At 45.6% G+C, this 15,746-nt stretch overlaps 1 protein-coding gene across 1 annotated transcript in view; it reads right to left on the reverse strand.

Moving 5' to 3' along the window:
• Positions 1–1,419: 1,419 nt before the first annotated feature.
• Positions 1,420–15,746, reverse strand: part of LOC147607289 (transcription factor RF2b-like) — a 48,106-nt gene continuing 33,779 nt past the window's right edge. The window contains exon 4 of the mRNA XM_086790733.1: positions 1,420–2,119. Coding sequence (XP_086646859.1) covers positions 1,791–2,119 — 329 coding nt within the window. The 3' untranslated portion in view covers positions 1,420–1,790. The remainder of the gene's footprint in view (positions 2,120–15,746) is intronic.

Raw genomic sequence — 15,746 nt, forward strand, 5'->3', positions numbered from 1 at the left:
ACATAGTCTCCTGGTGGCGTCAATTTTGTGTGGAGCCTAATGGAAGCTTCTCAACCCATTCCATGGTTCACATGTACGACTACTCACATCTATCCATACATTCATATCTATCAATTCATATCCACATATATTCATGTCACATCACATTCTTTCACATACACATCTACATCCATTATTTCACATACATCCACATGCATTCTTTCACATACTCATCCACATGCATTCTTCACATACTCATCCACATCCTTTCTTCACATAAAAATTCACATCCTTTCTTCACATACACATTCACATTCCTTCTTCCTCTCAAGCTTTGAGATTGGATGGTACTAACTATCCTATTTGGAAGGCGAAACTACATAGTCTCTTGGTGCCCACAACATCTATTAAGAAGCTATTGCAGGGCATTCTTTCACAACATGTAGCACCAACTGAAGGAGAATAATTTGAGATTCAATACCATTTCAAGAAAAGATACACGAGCTCTAGTGTTGATTTATGAGTTGTGTGGACGATGTGATCACACATCCAAGGCATTGCCATGGCATCTGAACATGGACATTTATTAAGAGTCTCTATAAGAACAATAGATCAAATTGGCTAAAGTCATCACCTCATGTGTTAGATCATTAGGCCACATCTAACAGACTTTACAAAATAGGCGGATTCGATTTTTCATTTTTTTCAATAGTTTTCTTTAGCCTTGAGTTCAACTACAAAACATCCAAATTACATCTAAACTGCTAAAACAGTTTTCTAGGGAGTGCTTTGTTGAAGATATTTTGCATTTGACTATATGATGCACAAATTCCATGATAAAATGATACTGGGCCCCTACGTGTTCAGTCCTAATAAGGAACACTCTATTATTTGTTAGCTAAATATTGACATGTTTTATCATGTAACAATGACACTGGCCACCATCAACTATGTGACCCAACTCTCCTAAAGGAGCATTTTTACACCTCCTCACATGCCACCATTACAGCTTCCTTTCTTCAGCCTCTATCAAGCACTATGGGGTGTGTCCTATCAAACCATGTTATTGCTACATTTTAAAAGCTGAAAAGCAAACCCTTTGTCCTTTGAATCCCTTTAGGTCCCCATGTCTTCTGGATTAAGCTCATGCAACTATGGTGGTGTGATGAATACTGCAGTAGAATATCCTTCACATAGGCACGGGCCAATGGATTGGAGCTTGTCCTGCATGTTTGCTATATATGATTTCTATAAACTATATTGCAAAATCCTTCACATAAACATGGGCCCATTCTATAAACTGTATTATAAATCTTTCAATTATCCAAGTTATTCAACCCTCCTATTTGAGGTGGTTGCACGTGGGGTTATTGCCTAGGTAATATTAATTAGTTAATTAATGTTGACATGCAAGTAATGCAAGGCAATGCATGGGGGAAGTTGCAAAGATGAACTTTTTTAACTTCTATCTTTAAGTTGTTCGGTAGCAAAGGTATTCAAATTAAAAGCTGCACATGCCTTTAGATCACACCCCATAAGCAACTCAAAAGGATATCTGCAAACTTGAAGCCCACAAATCTACCAAGCATACAACTTACTTTACAACAACAGCACTTCTTAAACCACCTTATACCTACCCTGTTGTACTGACTCAATTGACAAACAAAACAATATATCCAACCCTATTAGACTTTCTCAACTACAACACTAAGTAAAGGAGCAAAGGATTTACATGCCGTAACTATGCCAATGAACTGACCTACTTAATATAATGCAATGGCCGTTTTTCCAAGAAATGGCTCCGGTAGATATCATTGGGAGCTGGGGCTACCAGCTATTGGCACACCCTCTGATTTTGTCCCAGAAGCACCAAGGCCTGTGGACAGCCCCTGAAGAGTTCCGATTCCGGAGGCCTGGAAGTTTTCTTGCTGTCCCTGCACCTGATTGGTAAGGGTAGAATGTACTTGATGAAGCTGTTGAGTACTAAGGCGTGGCTGTGGCATCTTCTGCATCTGGTAAAACTGTTGATTGGTGGATAGTGGTTGATTTGCATGGGATAGCATATGTCCATTACCCGCATTGAGCTGTCCAGTCACTAGCTTTAACCTTTGTAGCTCCTCTCTTAAAGCTTCGTTGAGGGCTAGTGAAACAAAATCACTTCTGATTAGTCTAAGCATGCCACTACCAAGAAATATGATCTGCAAAACCTCTCTCTCTCTCTCTCTCTCTCCCCACACACATACACAGCACATCAATCTTATGAGTTTTAAGTCTCTCATTTTCACCGGACAAGGTCTTCGAGACAATTCTGTAACTCCCTCAGGTTTTCACATGCCATGCCTTACACTCTTGCAAAGTTTCATCATTGTCCATCACTATCTTCTGGGCACACTAACAGTTTCCTCATCTCCCACCACAGTACTCACACATAGTGCATTATCATTGGTCTCATGCCCCGCCCCCCAAAAAGACATTAATTAACCTGCTGTGGCAGGATGCTACATTCCCCACACGCATTCATGTTTCTACAGTGGGCTTCACTGGGATAACCCATTCACTGAGTTAGAACGAGACATTGTAGAGCTTAGATGTGAGGGACAAGTACTAGTTCTCAGAGATGAATGCTCGCAACACCATCCCACAGTTGAAATGGGATACATCAATTTTGCCATAACAGCAGACCACAGAGGTTATGGACATCCCAGAACTTAACAGATTCAGACCAACATAGAAGGGCACTAATCCACACGTGAAACAGTACTGTATGCTAATAGAGAATGGATTGTCCCAGTGGTGAGGGCACATGCCACACACAAGACAACTTGCATCAAGCACTCCATATGGCAGCAGACAGCAGTAGTTATGAACATCCCAGCATGGGAGAGACCTTCGATGGATTGAAAGGAGCTGGACCACAATGGTAGGGCACTGATTTAAATGTGTAACAGTACTGGCATGCTGATATTTGAGAGGTCCCACAGCTCCCCGACTGTTGAGGCTTGCCTTCCCCCTCTTCTGTGCGCCCTCCCTCTGCCCACCTGCATCCCCTCTGCTGCACGCCTTCACCTGCCCCCAATTCCTTCTGCACACCTTCCACCTCTGCTGCCCCCCTTGCTTGCTGTCCGCCCTCCCCTGCTGAACGCCTGCATCCCATCCCTCCCTCTGCTGACCGTCATTCCCACCTCTGCCACCCTCCTTTCCCCCTCTTCTGTGCCTTCTTCCTCCTGCCCACCTCTTCTTCCTGCTGCCCTATCTTAGCCTGCTACCTGGCCTTGGTATTGGGCCTTCCCCCTCCCTAACATTCAGTCATCTTCATTCAGCATCTCTCTTCCCGAGAAGGATACTCATTTAGGACAAGCATAGATCTATTCATAGATCTCATTGTAACCATCGCATTTAATATAGCTGCATTGCATTTGCATTGAAACCATTCTCTTTCTCTTAAGTGTTTCTACGTGAAGTTTAGTTAAGCCTAAGGTTGTTTTACTACAATCAATTCTCGCATGTCACACTTTTTGAGGACTTCGTGCAGCTTCCCAGTACTGACTATCTGTTGGAGCAACATATGGAGATTGCAAGTAGGCTTGACCAATGCCAAGTTTGTCACCAGCAGGGGCACTTTGCTAGGGATTTCCCTACAGCTAGGGGTCATAGGAGATGGCGCAAACGTGCCTCTCAGGCGACACAGCCTAAGGCTCCATCTCGGCCAACGTTCCACCAGAAGTTTTGTGTCGTCTCTCATGACCGCCGTTGTGATGAGAATGTCGGGGCATAGGCTCATGTATCACCCACACACAATGTATTGTAGAATGATGATGTATTGAGTCAAAGTGATGAGGCTCTTTGTAGAAGGATGATGCATCAAGCCAGAATGTCTTTGTTGAGTCCTCCCTATTGGGGTTGGATAAAACGCAAGATATACATGGCATGGGGGATGATGAAGATGCACACCAGGACATGTACTTTGCACGATGTACAGCATGATGTATCTTATCACGATGCCTTGCAAGGTGGCCATGTATTGCGCACATATGCAAAAACTGTGTAATGACTTTCCCCTCCTTCAGTATTATGAGAAGCGTGCACAAACACCAGCTAAGCATTTCCTTAGGTCTGGGATCAAAACTACATCTTTAACATTTAAAAAGCAGTTTTAAAAAACGGTCAAAAACCGGCAGAAAACACTCATACGACTGCTTTTGCAAACGGTCAAAAACTGCCAAAGGTCAATTCATACCATACGATGTCGTAAGGAATCGTACCATACGAATAGGTTTGTACCGGTACGAGAAACAACTGCTAGGGTGCAATGGATTATGGCCATGCATGAGGGTCACAAATTGGGCATCTTGAATATTTATGCACCTAATGTGAGAGGTGAGAGGATGGCCTTTTGGGACACCATCACAAACCTCCTCCCCCAGACAAATCATAAGATATTTCGAGGGGATTTCAACGTGGTTGAGCAGCCCTCTGAGAAAAAGCGTGGCCATGAGGGTAGAACACACCCCTTGGAGAAAGCCTCTTACTCTTGGCATAACCGCAGAAACGGACATGGATGTATCCTAGCACAATTGGATAGGTTATGTGTGGATGATTGGAGCCTAGATATGGGAGGCACCATTGCTATCATGCCTAACACCATCAAATCAAATCATTGCCCGGTTGTTTTGTGCCTTTAGAAAGCAAGGGACTCAGATGGCGTCCCCCCGTGTCCGTATACCTAAATCTCTCTATTTGGATGCAGAGATTTCACACGAAGTCACAAAGATTTGAAGGTCATGTGACAATCTTGACCCTCGACAAAGAGTTGCTTTGGCCCTGGCGAGGACCAACTAGTATGCTCATAGTGTTACTTTGGCCAAGACACATGAAGCCCTGAACACAGAGAGAGCTATCAAGTGCAAGATTGTTGCACTTACAGCATCTTGGGGTCCCATCTAACATGATCTGGCCTATCATTGCTTTATCTAAGTCATCTATTGGTAGGGTGAGATACTGGATGGGAGGACTCTCTGAGGAGCTTTCTAACACCATCAAATTGAAACAAGGATGCCCACTATCCCCAACCCTCTTTGGACTCTACATAGATGAGATCTCAAACTTCATTGACAGAGCCGGAGGGGGAGGAGCTTCTCTAGGAGGTATTCTTGTTTCCATCCTTTTATAAGCTGATGATATTGTACTCATTGCAGATTTTGAGGAGGGGCTACAAAAGCACATGGACTACAGATGGACCGGCTCCCTCCATTTCAGTATGATCCAGATCCCCCATACATTAGACTTACACATGACGACAGGAACTAGGTGTTCGGATACAATCTACTGGGGCTATATAGACGTAGCACATGGATCACACCAGTAGGCCCATTGCCTACCAAGATGCAGTACTACAGAGACCATTTCTTGAGATTCACAGCAGATGGCTTCATACAAAGACCAGGTTATCTCGATGTTTTCACATCCCATGCTAGGAGGATACCATTGGCCAGCTTAGGGTATCATCCCATAGACTGAGGATAGAGATTGGCAAAGCTGAACAGATACCTAGAGAGGACAGGACATGTTGACTGTGTCAGACGGGTTGATTCAGAAGAGCACTATGTTTGCAAATGCCTAATCTACTATGAGATTAGAGGGAGATTTCGTTGTCTATTCAAAAAGGGCTTTGGACCCTTATCCCGGGATAGAGAAAGGCAAAGCTGAACAGATACCTAGAGAGTTTATTCAGTTCTCCCATATCCCGTCACTTGTTGTACCCTATACCTAGCATAGAAGGTGTGGCATGCGTTGTGGAAGCATGTCTATGATTAATGCTAATCAAAAGACATTAATGCTAATCCTCTGTTTAGCAAACAAACAAAAGACAAGGTAGACCTAACCTAGTCTATATTCCAAACATGAATATGTACAATGACCTTGGATCTTGACTAGATCCACTATGTACATGTTAATCTATGTGCATACAAAAGCTTGCTGATTCCACAGCTTGGCCGTGCTCTCCAGATGCTTGCCTTATTGCGTAGAGCTGCCCCGGGCTGCCTCTATGCGGGGGTTCTTGCCAACACCTATGAGATGCTTGAGAGATCTATCTATGCCCTTTGACCTCCTTTATATAGGGATAGGATGGAAAGTCGTATTCAGGTCGATTTTGCCTTTTTAACCTACATAATAATGTCCAAAAAGCCATATTTGGCCTCCAAACTACGCTGAAAAGGTGTCCCATCCATGGGCGCATGTTCCTGACACTTTTGGGCGGGGCCTATACATCAGATCCAAATCTGCCTCTAGATCTGCCCATATACTTACTCCATACACCTCTGCTCCGATTCCATTCTGGTCCAATTGAAGACTCCACTTCATATCCTTCAGCCTAATCCCCATGCTCTCTAACTTGGTCTGGATCTTCTGAATCCCATGTAGTCTAATGCTCCTCACAGAATTTAGAGAGATTTTCTGGAAGCTCCTCGAAAACTATCGAGTCAACCTCATCCTCCTACAAATAGGATTTGGAGATCCACCTCCTTGGGAACTATCGTTGACCTCATCCTCCTCCAAATAGGATTTGGAGAGATCCACCTGCTCGATCTACCGTTCTGATTCTGGTTCTCGCTCTGGCACGTGCATCCTAGGTGATGGCACCTCCCCTCCTTCTGTGAGGACATCACATCTTTCAAGACTCCAATGTCACAGGCGTGGAAGCTTTGTGTACCTTCTTTCTGTTGGAGGTGGCGCTACTCTCGGGTTATCGCATGACTAGAAGTTGTGGTGGATCATCCCATATGCAAGAGCATGGGAAGTCGAAGAGCCATATATAGAGTGTGGTGGCACCTTGTCCTAGATATCTCCTCCGGCCGGTGGTCCTTTTTTTTTGGAGGGGGGGGGGGAGCAACAGCTAGGAGATGGGAGCCCAGCCACTCGCGTTGGTCAATGCCCTAGGGTGGTGTGCGTGCTGTTGCTGCGTGACTTTGACATGGTATTAGAGCTTGGCCTGTGTGGTCCTCCTGGGTGGTCCTAACCTCTATTTGATCAAGGTGCTCGAATTGAAGGAGGGTGTTGGAGGTGGCAATTCTCATAGCTACTCTCAAGTTATGGCATGACTAGAAGTTGTGGTGGATTATCCCATATGCAAGAGCATGGGAAGTCGAAGAGCCATATATAGGGTGTGGTGGCACCTTGTCATAGATATCTCCTCCGGCCGGGTTTTTGGGGGGGAGCAACAGCTAGGAGATAGGAGACCAGCCACCGACGTTGCTCAATGCCCTAGGGTGGTGTGCGTGCTACGTGACTGACACTTTCAACCCTAAGCATGGCGTGAAGTCACTGATTGTTCCTCTCCCATAGCATGGAGATTCATCCTCTTAGACATAACTTCTTGTTCGGGCACTTGTGGGGATTCCAAGACATGTGGGATGGTTGCCTTTTCTGCATAGGCATCCTCGGTACGAGCCAAGTATGCACGTGCTGCATCCCTTGGTTGCATGTGCAACTCTTGAGCAATCATTGCCATTGCATGATCCATATAAGATTCAGCTTTCTTGGTCTTCAAACTGTCATGTACCAATGGATCCTCGCGGCGATAGAGATTCAATTCTTCTTGTTGTGCTTGGAGAAGAGCCTGCATACGAGTAAGTTCAGCCCTCAAGACTATCGACTCTTCTTCTTGCATCTTCTCTTTGCCACGAGACGGCTGTCCCACATATTCATGTTCCCTATTGTGCACCACATGAGTTTGCTCATCCTGTAAAGCATTGGAGGCATGCATTTCATTGTCCCTGCCTCTTGTATTAGCATCTCCAACATTCATTGTATGGCTGTCCATAATGTTCTAAGTGTAGAGATAGCTAGTGTTCACGGTGATCGTCTCTCACGATAGAAGTGAAAGAGAACCGTATGCTCTGATACCAATGTAACTTGGTTGAACACAATGCTAATCAATACACTTAAATACACTAAGATTTGAAGGACACTTGCTCAAATACAAGAAGTAAATTGCTGAATTGACAAGAGGCACACAATGAGCCGGAACGGCCGACCCCTCCCTTGAGTAAATTGTATTACTATTGGAGAAATTCAATACATAGCTTCACGGGCATCCATTGCCAAATCCTCCATGCCAATGCATATGAAATTCAGCATTTAGAAAACAATGGTATGTCGATGTAGATCACCAAGGAGCTGCCTTGATGCCCGGCCCGACTTCAGTGCCCATATTCTCTACCATTGGCTCTATGTTCTACCAAGCAAGGTAGCAACATCTTCAAGAGCACATAGGACAAGAGAAATACTACACAGGGCGGCTAAACAAGGAGTCCTGCCCTTCTACTGAGTAAGTAATGACAACACATTGTCCAATTAGCTTACCAGTCTTCATAGAAGTTGTTGCAAGCGGAAGCCTTCGCGTTGGAAGCTTTAGAAGTGTTGATATCTTCGATTTGCCGCAATCCTTCGCGACAAAAGTCTTCAAGAGGATGAAGGGAACCTTGGGAAAGCTTCCCCTATGGTTCAACTTCAGAAAGGAAGGCTGAAATTAGGGTTTTCAGCAAAAAGACCAGAAATTACAGCAAAAATGAGAGCTGTTTTGCTGAATTTCAGTCATTGGGAGTGAGTAGGAGAGTGATTAGCACTTGGAAACACTCTTGGAAGCTTGGAAAACACCCTAGCAAGTTGGGTATGGCTATGGAGAGCTTGGAAATGGAGAGAAATGGTGGAAAAACAGAGTTTTCAGCCTCCAAAAATCCTCATGAAGAGAAAACACGAATTTCTCTTAATAAGTAAGTGAATTGGGGTCCAATCAGGTGAAGGGACATGGGGAGATGCCCATTTATGAGTAAAAAGGGAGGATCAGATCCTGGACATTGAGTCTTGTCCGCCTCGGGACTTCAGTGAGTGTGAACTTGGAAGCGGTCATAATTTATAAGTGACTTTTGGGCGCCCAAACTTTAATGAAGTGGGAACGCACTCACTTATAAATATTGGCTAAGTCCTAAGGGCTATTTGAGCCTAGATTGGGTATTACTTACCACCTGTTCACATGCCACACAACCATGTCAGCAGACAGTTTCACACGCACGGTTCACGGGCTAGCCCGGAACTACACATAGGTCATGCACGCATGAAAACAGCATGCAATTTCATTTGCAGGCAAGCACATAAAGATGCTATGCAATGCAGCATTGGCATGAGCAATTTCCGTTCATGAAACCATATAAGACCAGGCGTTTCTAGGCAAGTATACGCAATACCAGACCCAGTGGAAAGCCAATCCTCCAGGCGTTTTCCGGGCATGTACACAAAGGCACAAGTCCCAGCGGAAAGCCGAGTCCTCCAGGCGTTTCCGGGCATGTACACAAAGGCACAAGTCCCAGCGGAAAGCCAAGTCCTCTAGATATTCCGGGCATGATAACATCAAGTCCCAGCGGAATATCATATCCAACTATACAGCATGACACGTGTCAATCACCTGCATAGGCATATTCCATAAGCCATGGACACCAATCCAATATGTACATAGTGTGAAAGCAAGAGTGAACCATTTGGGTGGCCAAATGGTGACACTTATGTTTGGTATACAGTTGGTACATGTGTTACCTTGGTCCCCGACCAAGGACTATCAGTCCTTGATTAGGCATCGTTGTCCTGTTTGGGTCGAGGTCGTGGATTTTCCGGAATATTTGAGGGAACATTTGCCAGGTATCGCAGCCACTCTGGGCAAAGTGGTTTGTGCACCTCGTCCTACAGGAAACAAAAATAGATTTTGCATCTTGTGGGATACGGACCATGAGCAACCACCTGCAATTGCTGTTGAAGTAGAAAATGTGCGTGGCATGGGTGCACGTTATTTCAAATTAAATTGGGGAGTCTTTGCAGGTGCTTGTTTCACTTGTCATAAGTTTGGGCATATGGCTTCTGAATGTCCTTCTATGCTGCATCCTCCGTCGTTATCTGCTGTACCTCCCATTTCAGCGAATGTGCAGCCTACTCAAGTTAAGGAGATACCAACAAATCAAGCCACTTGAAATACGCAAAAGGAGAAAGAGAAAGGAAAAGCTAAAGTTATTCCACAAGTTGTTTCTTCTTTGGCCGTGCCTAATCAACCCAAGGATAAAGGAAAAGATAAAATATCTTCGGCTGAATGGAAAACTCCGAAAAAAGCTACTATGGTTCGTCGTGCTCCTATTCCTTCACGTAATTGGACTGCATCTGCCACTATTGCAGAGTCTTCCACTTCTTCGACTATGCTTTCTAGAATATGGTCAGATGTAGTTCGAGGTGCTTCCTCGAGTATGGATGCCGATGTAAATGCTTTGGATATGTGTGTTGATACGAATATGCATGAGTCTCTCTTGATTCAGGGCGAGGGCTCTCTCCCTGATTCAGTTGCTGTTATGCAACATTGATTTTTGCTGGCTGTTCACTGTATATACCTTTGTACAGATTTGATGTTTGATGCTCCAATAAAATGTCTTTCGTACAATATTAGAGGACTTTGTGATCCTGGTAAATTTAGGTTGTTTTGGTACTATGTACATAAAATGCAACCTCATCTGGTGTGTGTGCAAGAACACAATCAGCATACCTTAGTGGGTCAATCAGGTCACTTTGCTGGTTATGATATATTTTATGCGGGCACTCAGCATTACTCCGGAGTTTTTATGCTTGTTAAGCATGATCTGCAACCAATGTTGGCCTACAATGATTCTGCTGGCAGATGGATGGTCATTCAATGTTCATTGTATGGACAAATTTATGAATTTGCAGCAGTTTATGCGCCACAAAGCTCAGCTGACAGGGCAAATATATGGTCGCAAATGTTGGCTTATCCCTGGCTCCATAATGCATTCCTTTGTGGAGATTTTAATAATGCTCCATCTCCTGAATTTAATTCCACTGGAAGAACTCATATGCTTGGAGCTGAACGCAGAACATGGAATGATTTGCTCTCTTCCTGCAATATTTTGGACCTATGGCAGCATGTATTCCCTCGTCTGCAAGGGTTTACTTTAATCACAATGCTTTTCCGCATATCTGGACACGTCAGGATCGTTGGTACTTGTTACATGCAGACCAATACGATGATTTTGTTTGCAAGCTATGGATTGATCGCTCCATGTTACTCTCTGATCATTCTCCTTTATGGTTAGGCCTTTATTTTGATATGCCACAGGATGTTTCTATTCTTCAGAAACATAGGCTGTTGCTTTTAAACAACAATTATCTTGTGCATGCTGATTTCAAGGAAATGGTTTTGCAAGCCATTGAGCCTTTGCCCCTTCAAATGCATGAGGATATTGACATTGCTTGGTTTCAATTTGTTCAGCGCATGCAGGCTGTGATCTGTGATTATGGTCGTTATTACATGGCCGACTTGCGGAATCGGATCTTGCATGCTAAAGAAACATGTCAATCTATGGCTGATCTTGCTCAGTTTCGGGTTTTAAATACCAATGAACAAGAATCTTTAATGCAGGCTAAGCACTTCCTCATGCTAAATGATCAGAGAAAATTGCAAAAATGGTTGACACGTTCGCGACATCGAGCTATCATAGATAAGGGTTGCTCTTCCAAAGATTTTTTCAAAAATCTACATGCTTCAAGACAAAAGGAATGCATCAGAAGGGTGAAAAAATCTGATGGTCAATGGACTCATTCTTTGTTGGAGCTCTCGTATATTGCTAGTCAGCATTTTGCAGCTCTTTTTGCTAAACCGCCAACTACTTCACCTGACATACTTAATGCTCGTTATGCTTTATTGCATCATGTTCGGCCCATTATTTCTCCACAGGATGCTTTGGAATTAGAATCTCCGTTCACTGATATTGAACTTAAAGATGCTTTACGTTCAATGGGTCGATGGAAATCTCTGTCAGAATATGCAGCGGAGATGATGACCAAATCTGGGAACACAAGAGCAAAAACGCAGGCAGAAAAAACAGCACAAAAAGAGAGAGATGTAGGCGTGTAACTCTGCTCTGATATACACAAGAAGATCCCGAATATGATACAAATAAGGCATGGGGGCTGAGGACCTATATATACTCCCCTAGAGGGCAGTCGGCTAGCATCAGGAAAGCCCACGACTGAGGAATATGTCCACGACTGCTGAAAATAGCAGTCGGCCAGCTACAGATGCCTCCGCCTAGACAGAACAAGTCGGCCAACACTCTGACAGCCCACGACTGATGTAGATCCAGTCGGCCAGCTTCAGAGTGCTCCTGGCATCACCTGGCAGCCCTCCCAAGCCTCAGAAAAATGGGAAAAAATAGGGGAAAAATACGGAGAGTGGAGAAAAATGGGAAAACACCTCATAAGGGCGGGCACACCCACAACAAAGGCCCTGGTGTATAAAACTAGACAGGAGATGACTTCTAACACCCCCTCTCAGCTCCTGGCTGTGTAACCAACCACTGGGAGCTGGGGTGCCGCCTGAGCAAATCCTGAGAGCGACTTCGTGAAGAGGTCCACCGTACTGTCCTCCGTCGAACAGAACTCCAGCAAGATGTCATTAGCAACAATCTGTTCTCGAACAAAGTGCCTCTGGATGACCAAGGGTTCCTCCAGTGGAAGCCCAAACCTGCAATGTAACCTCCTCCTGCTGCTCCGTAAAACTGCTCCTTGGCCTGAAGTAGATCCCCTCGTGTCCGGATCTCCTCCCCAAACCGAGTCACTCCAACCGCGGAGTCGAACTCCATCCAACAATCCCCCTCCTGTGTACAAGAGTCCATGATCCTTCGCATGTCGCAGAAACCACAGGAAACGCAATCCTGCCTCACAAAGAGACATCTGCAACCAAGAGCTCAACCGCCTCATCAGGAAGCTCCCGTCCAATCCGGTGTCCATCAACCAGATCAATGAACCATACAGCTTCTGAGTCACCGAGACATCACACTGCTCACAAGGATCAACACCTGTTACGGTGCACAAACAAGTCCTGGAAGCCTGATGAAACCTGTCAACCACCCCCTCTGAATCCAGAACCACAAAGCCTGGAGAAACCACCTCCTTCTGCAAGTAATCACCTGTCACCTGCCTGGCTTTCCGAAAGGTCCCCGTGGAAAGAACATCCTCAACTACTGGAAGTTCTATGTCCCGAACACGACGAGACATCAGAGCATAAGTGACCTGTTCAGCTTCCTCTGACTCACGAACACAAGAACTACCAACATCAGTACTGGAAAGTTCCTGCCAACTGCTGCCATCTACTGGTAAGCTATCCACCACCTGGTCTCGGAAAGCTCGCACCTGCAGCGTATCCACACCTGAGTAGCTATTACCACACTGCCACGCATCACAATCTTGAGGACCTGGGAGAGAGAGTGCTGAAAGCCTGTAGACTCCATTCTCCACTCCACCTTCCCAAACCACTTGGCCTGTTGCTTTGTCCCGGAGAGCAACAAAGTGCTCATCAAACTCCACCCGTACGCCATCGGGAACTATCTCCATCCTGCCCTCACTGTGAACTGGGATAGTGGACGTATCCCCAGTAAGAATATGACCAGAAACCCTGCAGAGATCCTGTAAACCGGAACGGGAAGGAGTCATGTGCCTGGAAGCACCACTATCGAGAATCCACTCCCGAGTATCCGTTGCGGAGAATCCTCCAATCACCTCCCTGCCTGAAGAAAATGAAACATCAGTGTCCATCACCTCCAGGTGCACAAAAGCCGGAGTCTTCATGATTGCTGCTGAGGAGTCTTCACCCTTCTCGGTCTTCCGCTTGGGACACTGTCTCCAGTAGTGGCCTTTCTCGCCACAATCATTACAGGTCCTCTCTGCCTTAAGTTTCTCGCGGTCAGCGTCGGACATCTTCTCAGAAGACTTCTCCGATGAAGCCTTCCCCTTGCCCGAGTTACGGCCTTTCGACCGTTGGCCAGTAAAGGCCTCCGAACCTCCACCCTGAGGACGGTTCGTAAATCGTTCCTCCTGGTCCAGGACCATAGGCACAAGCTCCTCCCACGTGATGGTGTTGAGCCTGCCACTGGTAATCAACGACGAGTAGAATGCTGAGTACGAAGAGGGCAAATGTGACAGCAACGTGATGGCCATGTCCTCTGACGATATCTCCTTCCCAGCCTGAAGAACTTCCTGCTGAAGAGCCTGCAGCTTGTTAATATGCTCCCGCATCGTCGACGACTTTGCAGGGCTCATAACCCGCATCTGTACTTCCAAGGAAATCCTCTTCATGGGCGATACCCTGTTATAAAGTGAGGCCAAATGCTGCCATATACCTCTGGCCAGCGTCATGTGCTTTACATGATTGATTACCTGCGGTGTGCAGTTGAGGAAAATAAACGAACGGACCCTGGCGTTGACACGATCCCACATCTGTGTCTGGGCCTCCCGGTCCTTTCGGGTTGACGGTAACTCCCCTTCCTCTACTTCCGGCCGTGGAACACCAATAACGACGAAATCGGCGAGATCGTAGGACTCCAGAACGGATTCCATCATCACCTTCCATATGCCGTAGTTGCTCCCGTCCAACTGACGGTCCACCGGGAACGTGGGGAGTGTCGGGATCTTCACATGTCTCTCGGCCATCTCAAACAGATCTGCCATAGCGGGGATGTACTCTGAAAAGGGTGGGTGGGTGGGAACAAAGAAGAACTGATACCTGCAAGTGGCTGTCCAGCAAATCAGCCCGCCTTCCTCTTGCTTCTCCTCTTCCTGAACAGTCCAGAACAGTCCACCAATCAGCCACAAAACAGCCCCCCTCTTGCTCACACAAATCCCAAGACCTATCTAGAGCCTAGGGCTCTGATACCATGTCAGAATATGCAGCGGAGATGATGACCAAATCTGGGAACACAAGAGCAAAAACGCAGGCAGAAAAAACAGCACAAAAAGAGAGAGATGTAGGCGTGTAACTCTGCTCTGATATACACAAGAAGATCCCGAATATGATACAAATAAGGCATGGGGGCTGAGGACCTATATATACTCCCCTAGAGGGCAGTCGGCCAGCATCAGGAAAGCCCACGACTGAGGAATATGTCCACGACTGCTGAAAATAGCAGTCGGCCAGCTACAGATGCCTCCGCCTAGACAGAACAAGTCGGCCAGCACTCTGACAGCCCACGACTGATGTAGATCCAGTCGGCCAGCTTCAGAGTGCTCTTGGCATCACCTGGCAGCCCTCCCAAGCCTCAGAAAAATGGGAAAAAATAGGGGAAAAATACGGAGAGTGGGGAAAAATGGGAAAACACCTCATAAGGGCGGGCACACCCACAACAAAGGCCCTGGTGTATAAAACTAGACAGGAGATGACTTCTAACAATCTCCCGGATGGGATGGATTGACAGTGGAATTTTTCCATGCGTTTTGGCCTCAGCTGGAACAATCATTGCTGTATATGATCAATGAAGCTTGGGCAAATGATGTACTACCATCTTCTTGGAAAGAAGGATTGGTTAAGCTTTTCCCTAAACGGGATCTTTGTGAAGCTTTTTCTGATTGGAGGCCCATTACTCTTATGCCTGTCATCTATAAGCTTCTGACTAAGATGTTGGCAAATCGTATTAAAGGATTTTTACATGATGGTTTGCATCCTGCGCAATATGGTTTTGTGCCTCGCAGGCAAATCAATGATAATTTGGCTAATGCTTATATTGCCATTGAATATGCCAAATACACTAAGCAGGATGTACTCATTTTGCAGGTTGACATCGAGAAAGCTTTTGATTCTGTGCATTGGGACTATATAGCTATGACTATGAGTTATCTTGGTTTCGGTGCAAAGTGGCAAAATATTGTGTATTGGCTCTATAATG

Source organism: Cibotium barometz, chromosome 55 (genome assembly GCF_041138505.1).
Source record: "Cibotium barometz isolate CiBa-2024 chromosome 55, ASM4113850v1, whole genome shotgun sequence".
In the NCBI taxonomy this organism is placed as follows: Eukaryota; Viridiplantae; Streptophyta; class Polypodiopsida; order Cyatheales; family Cibotiaceae; genus Cibotium; species Cibotium barometz.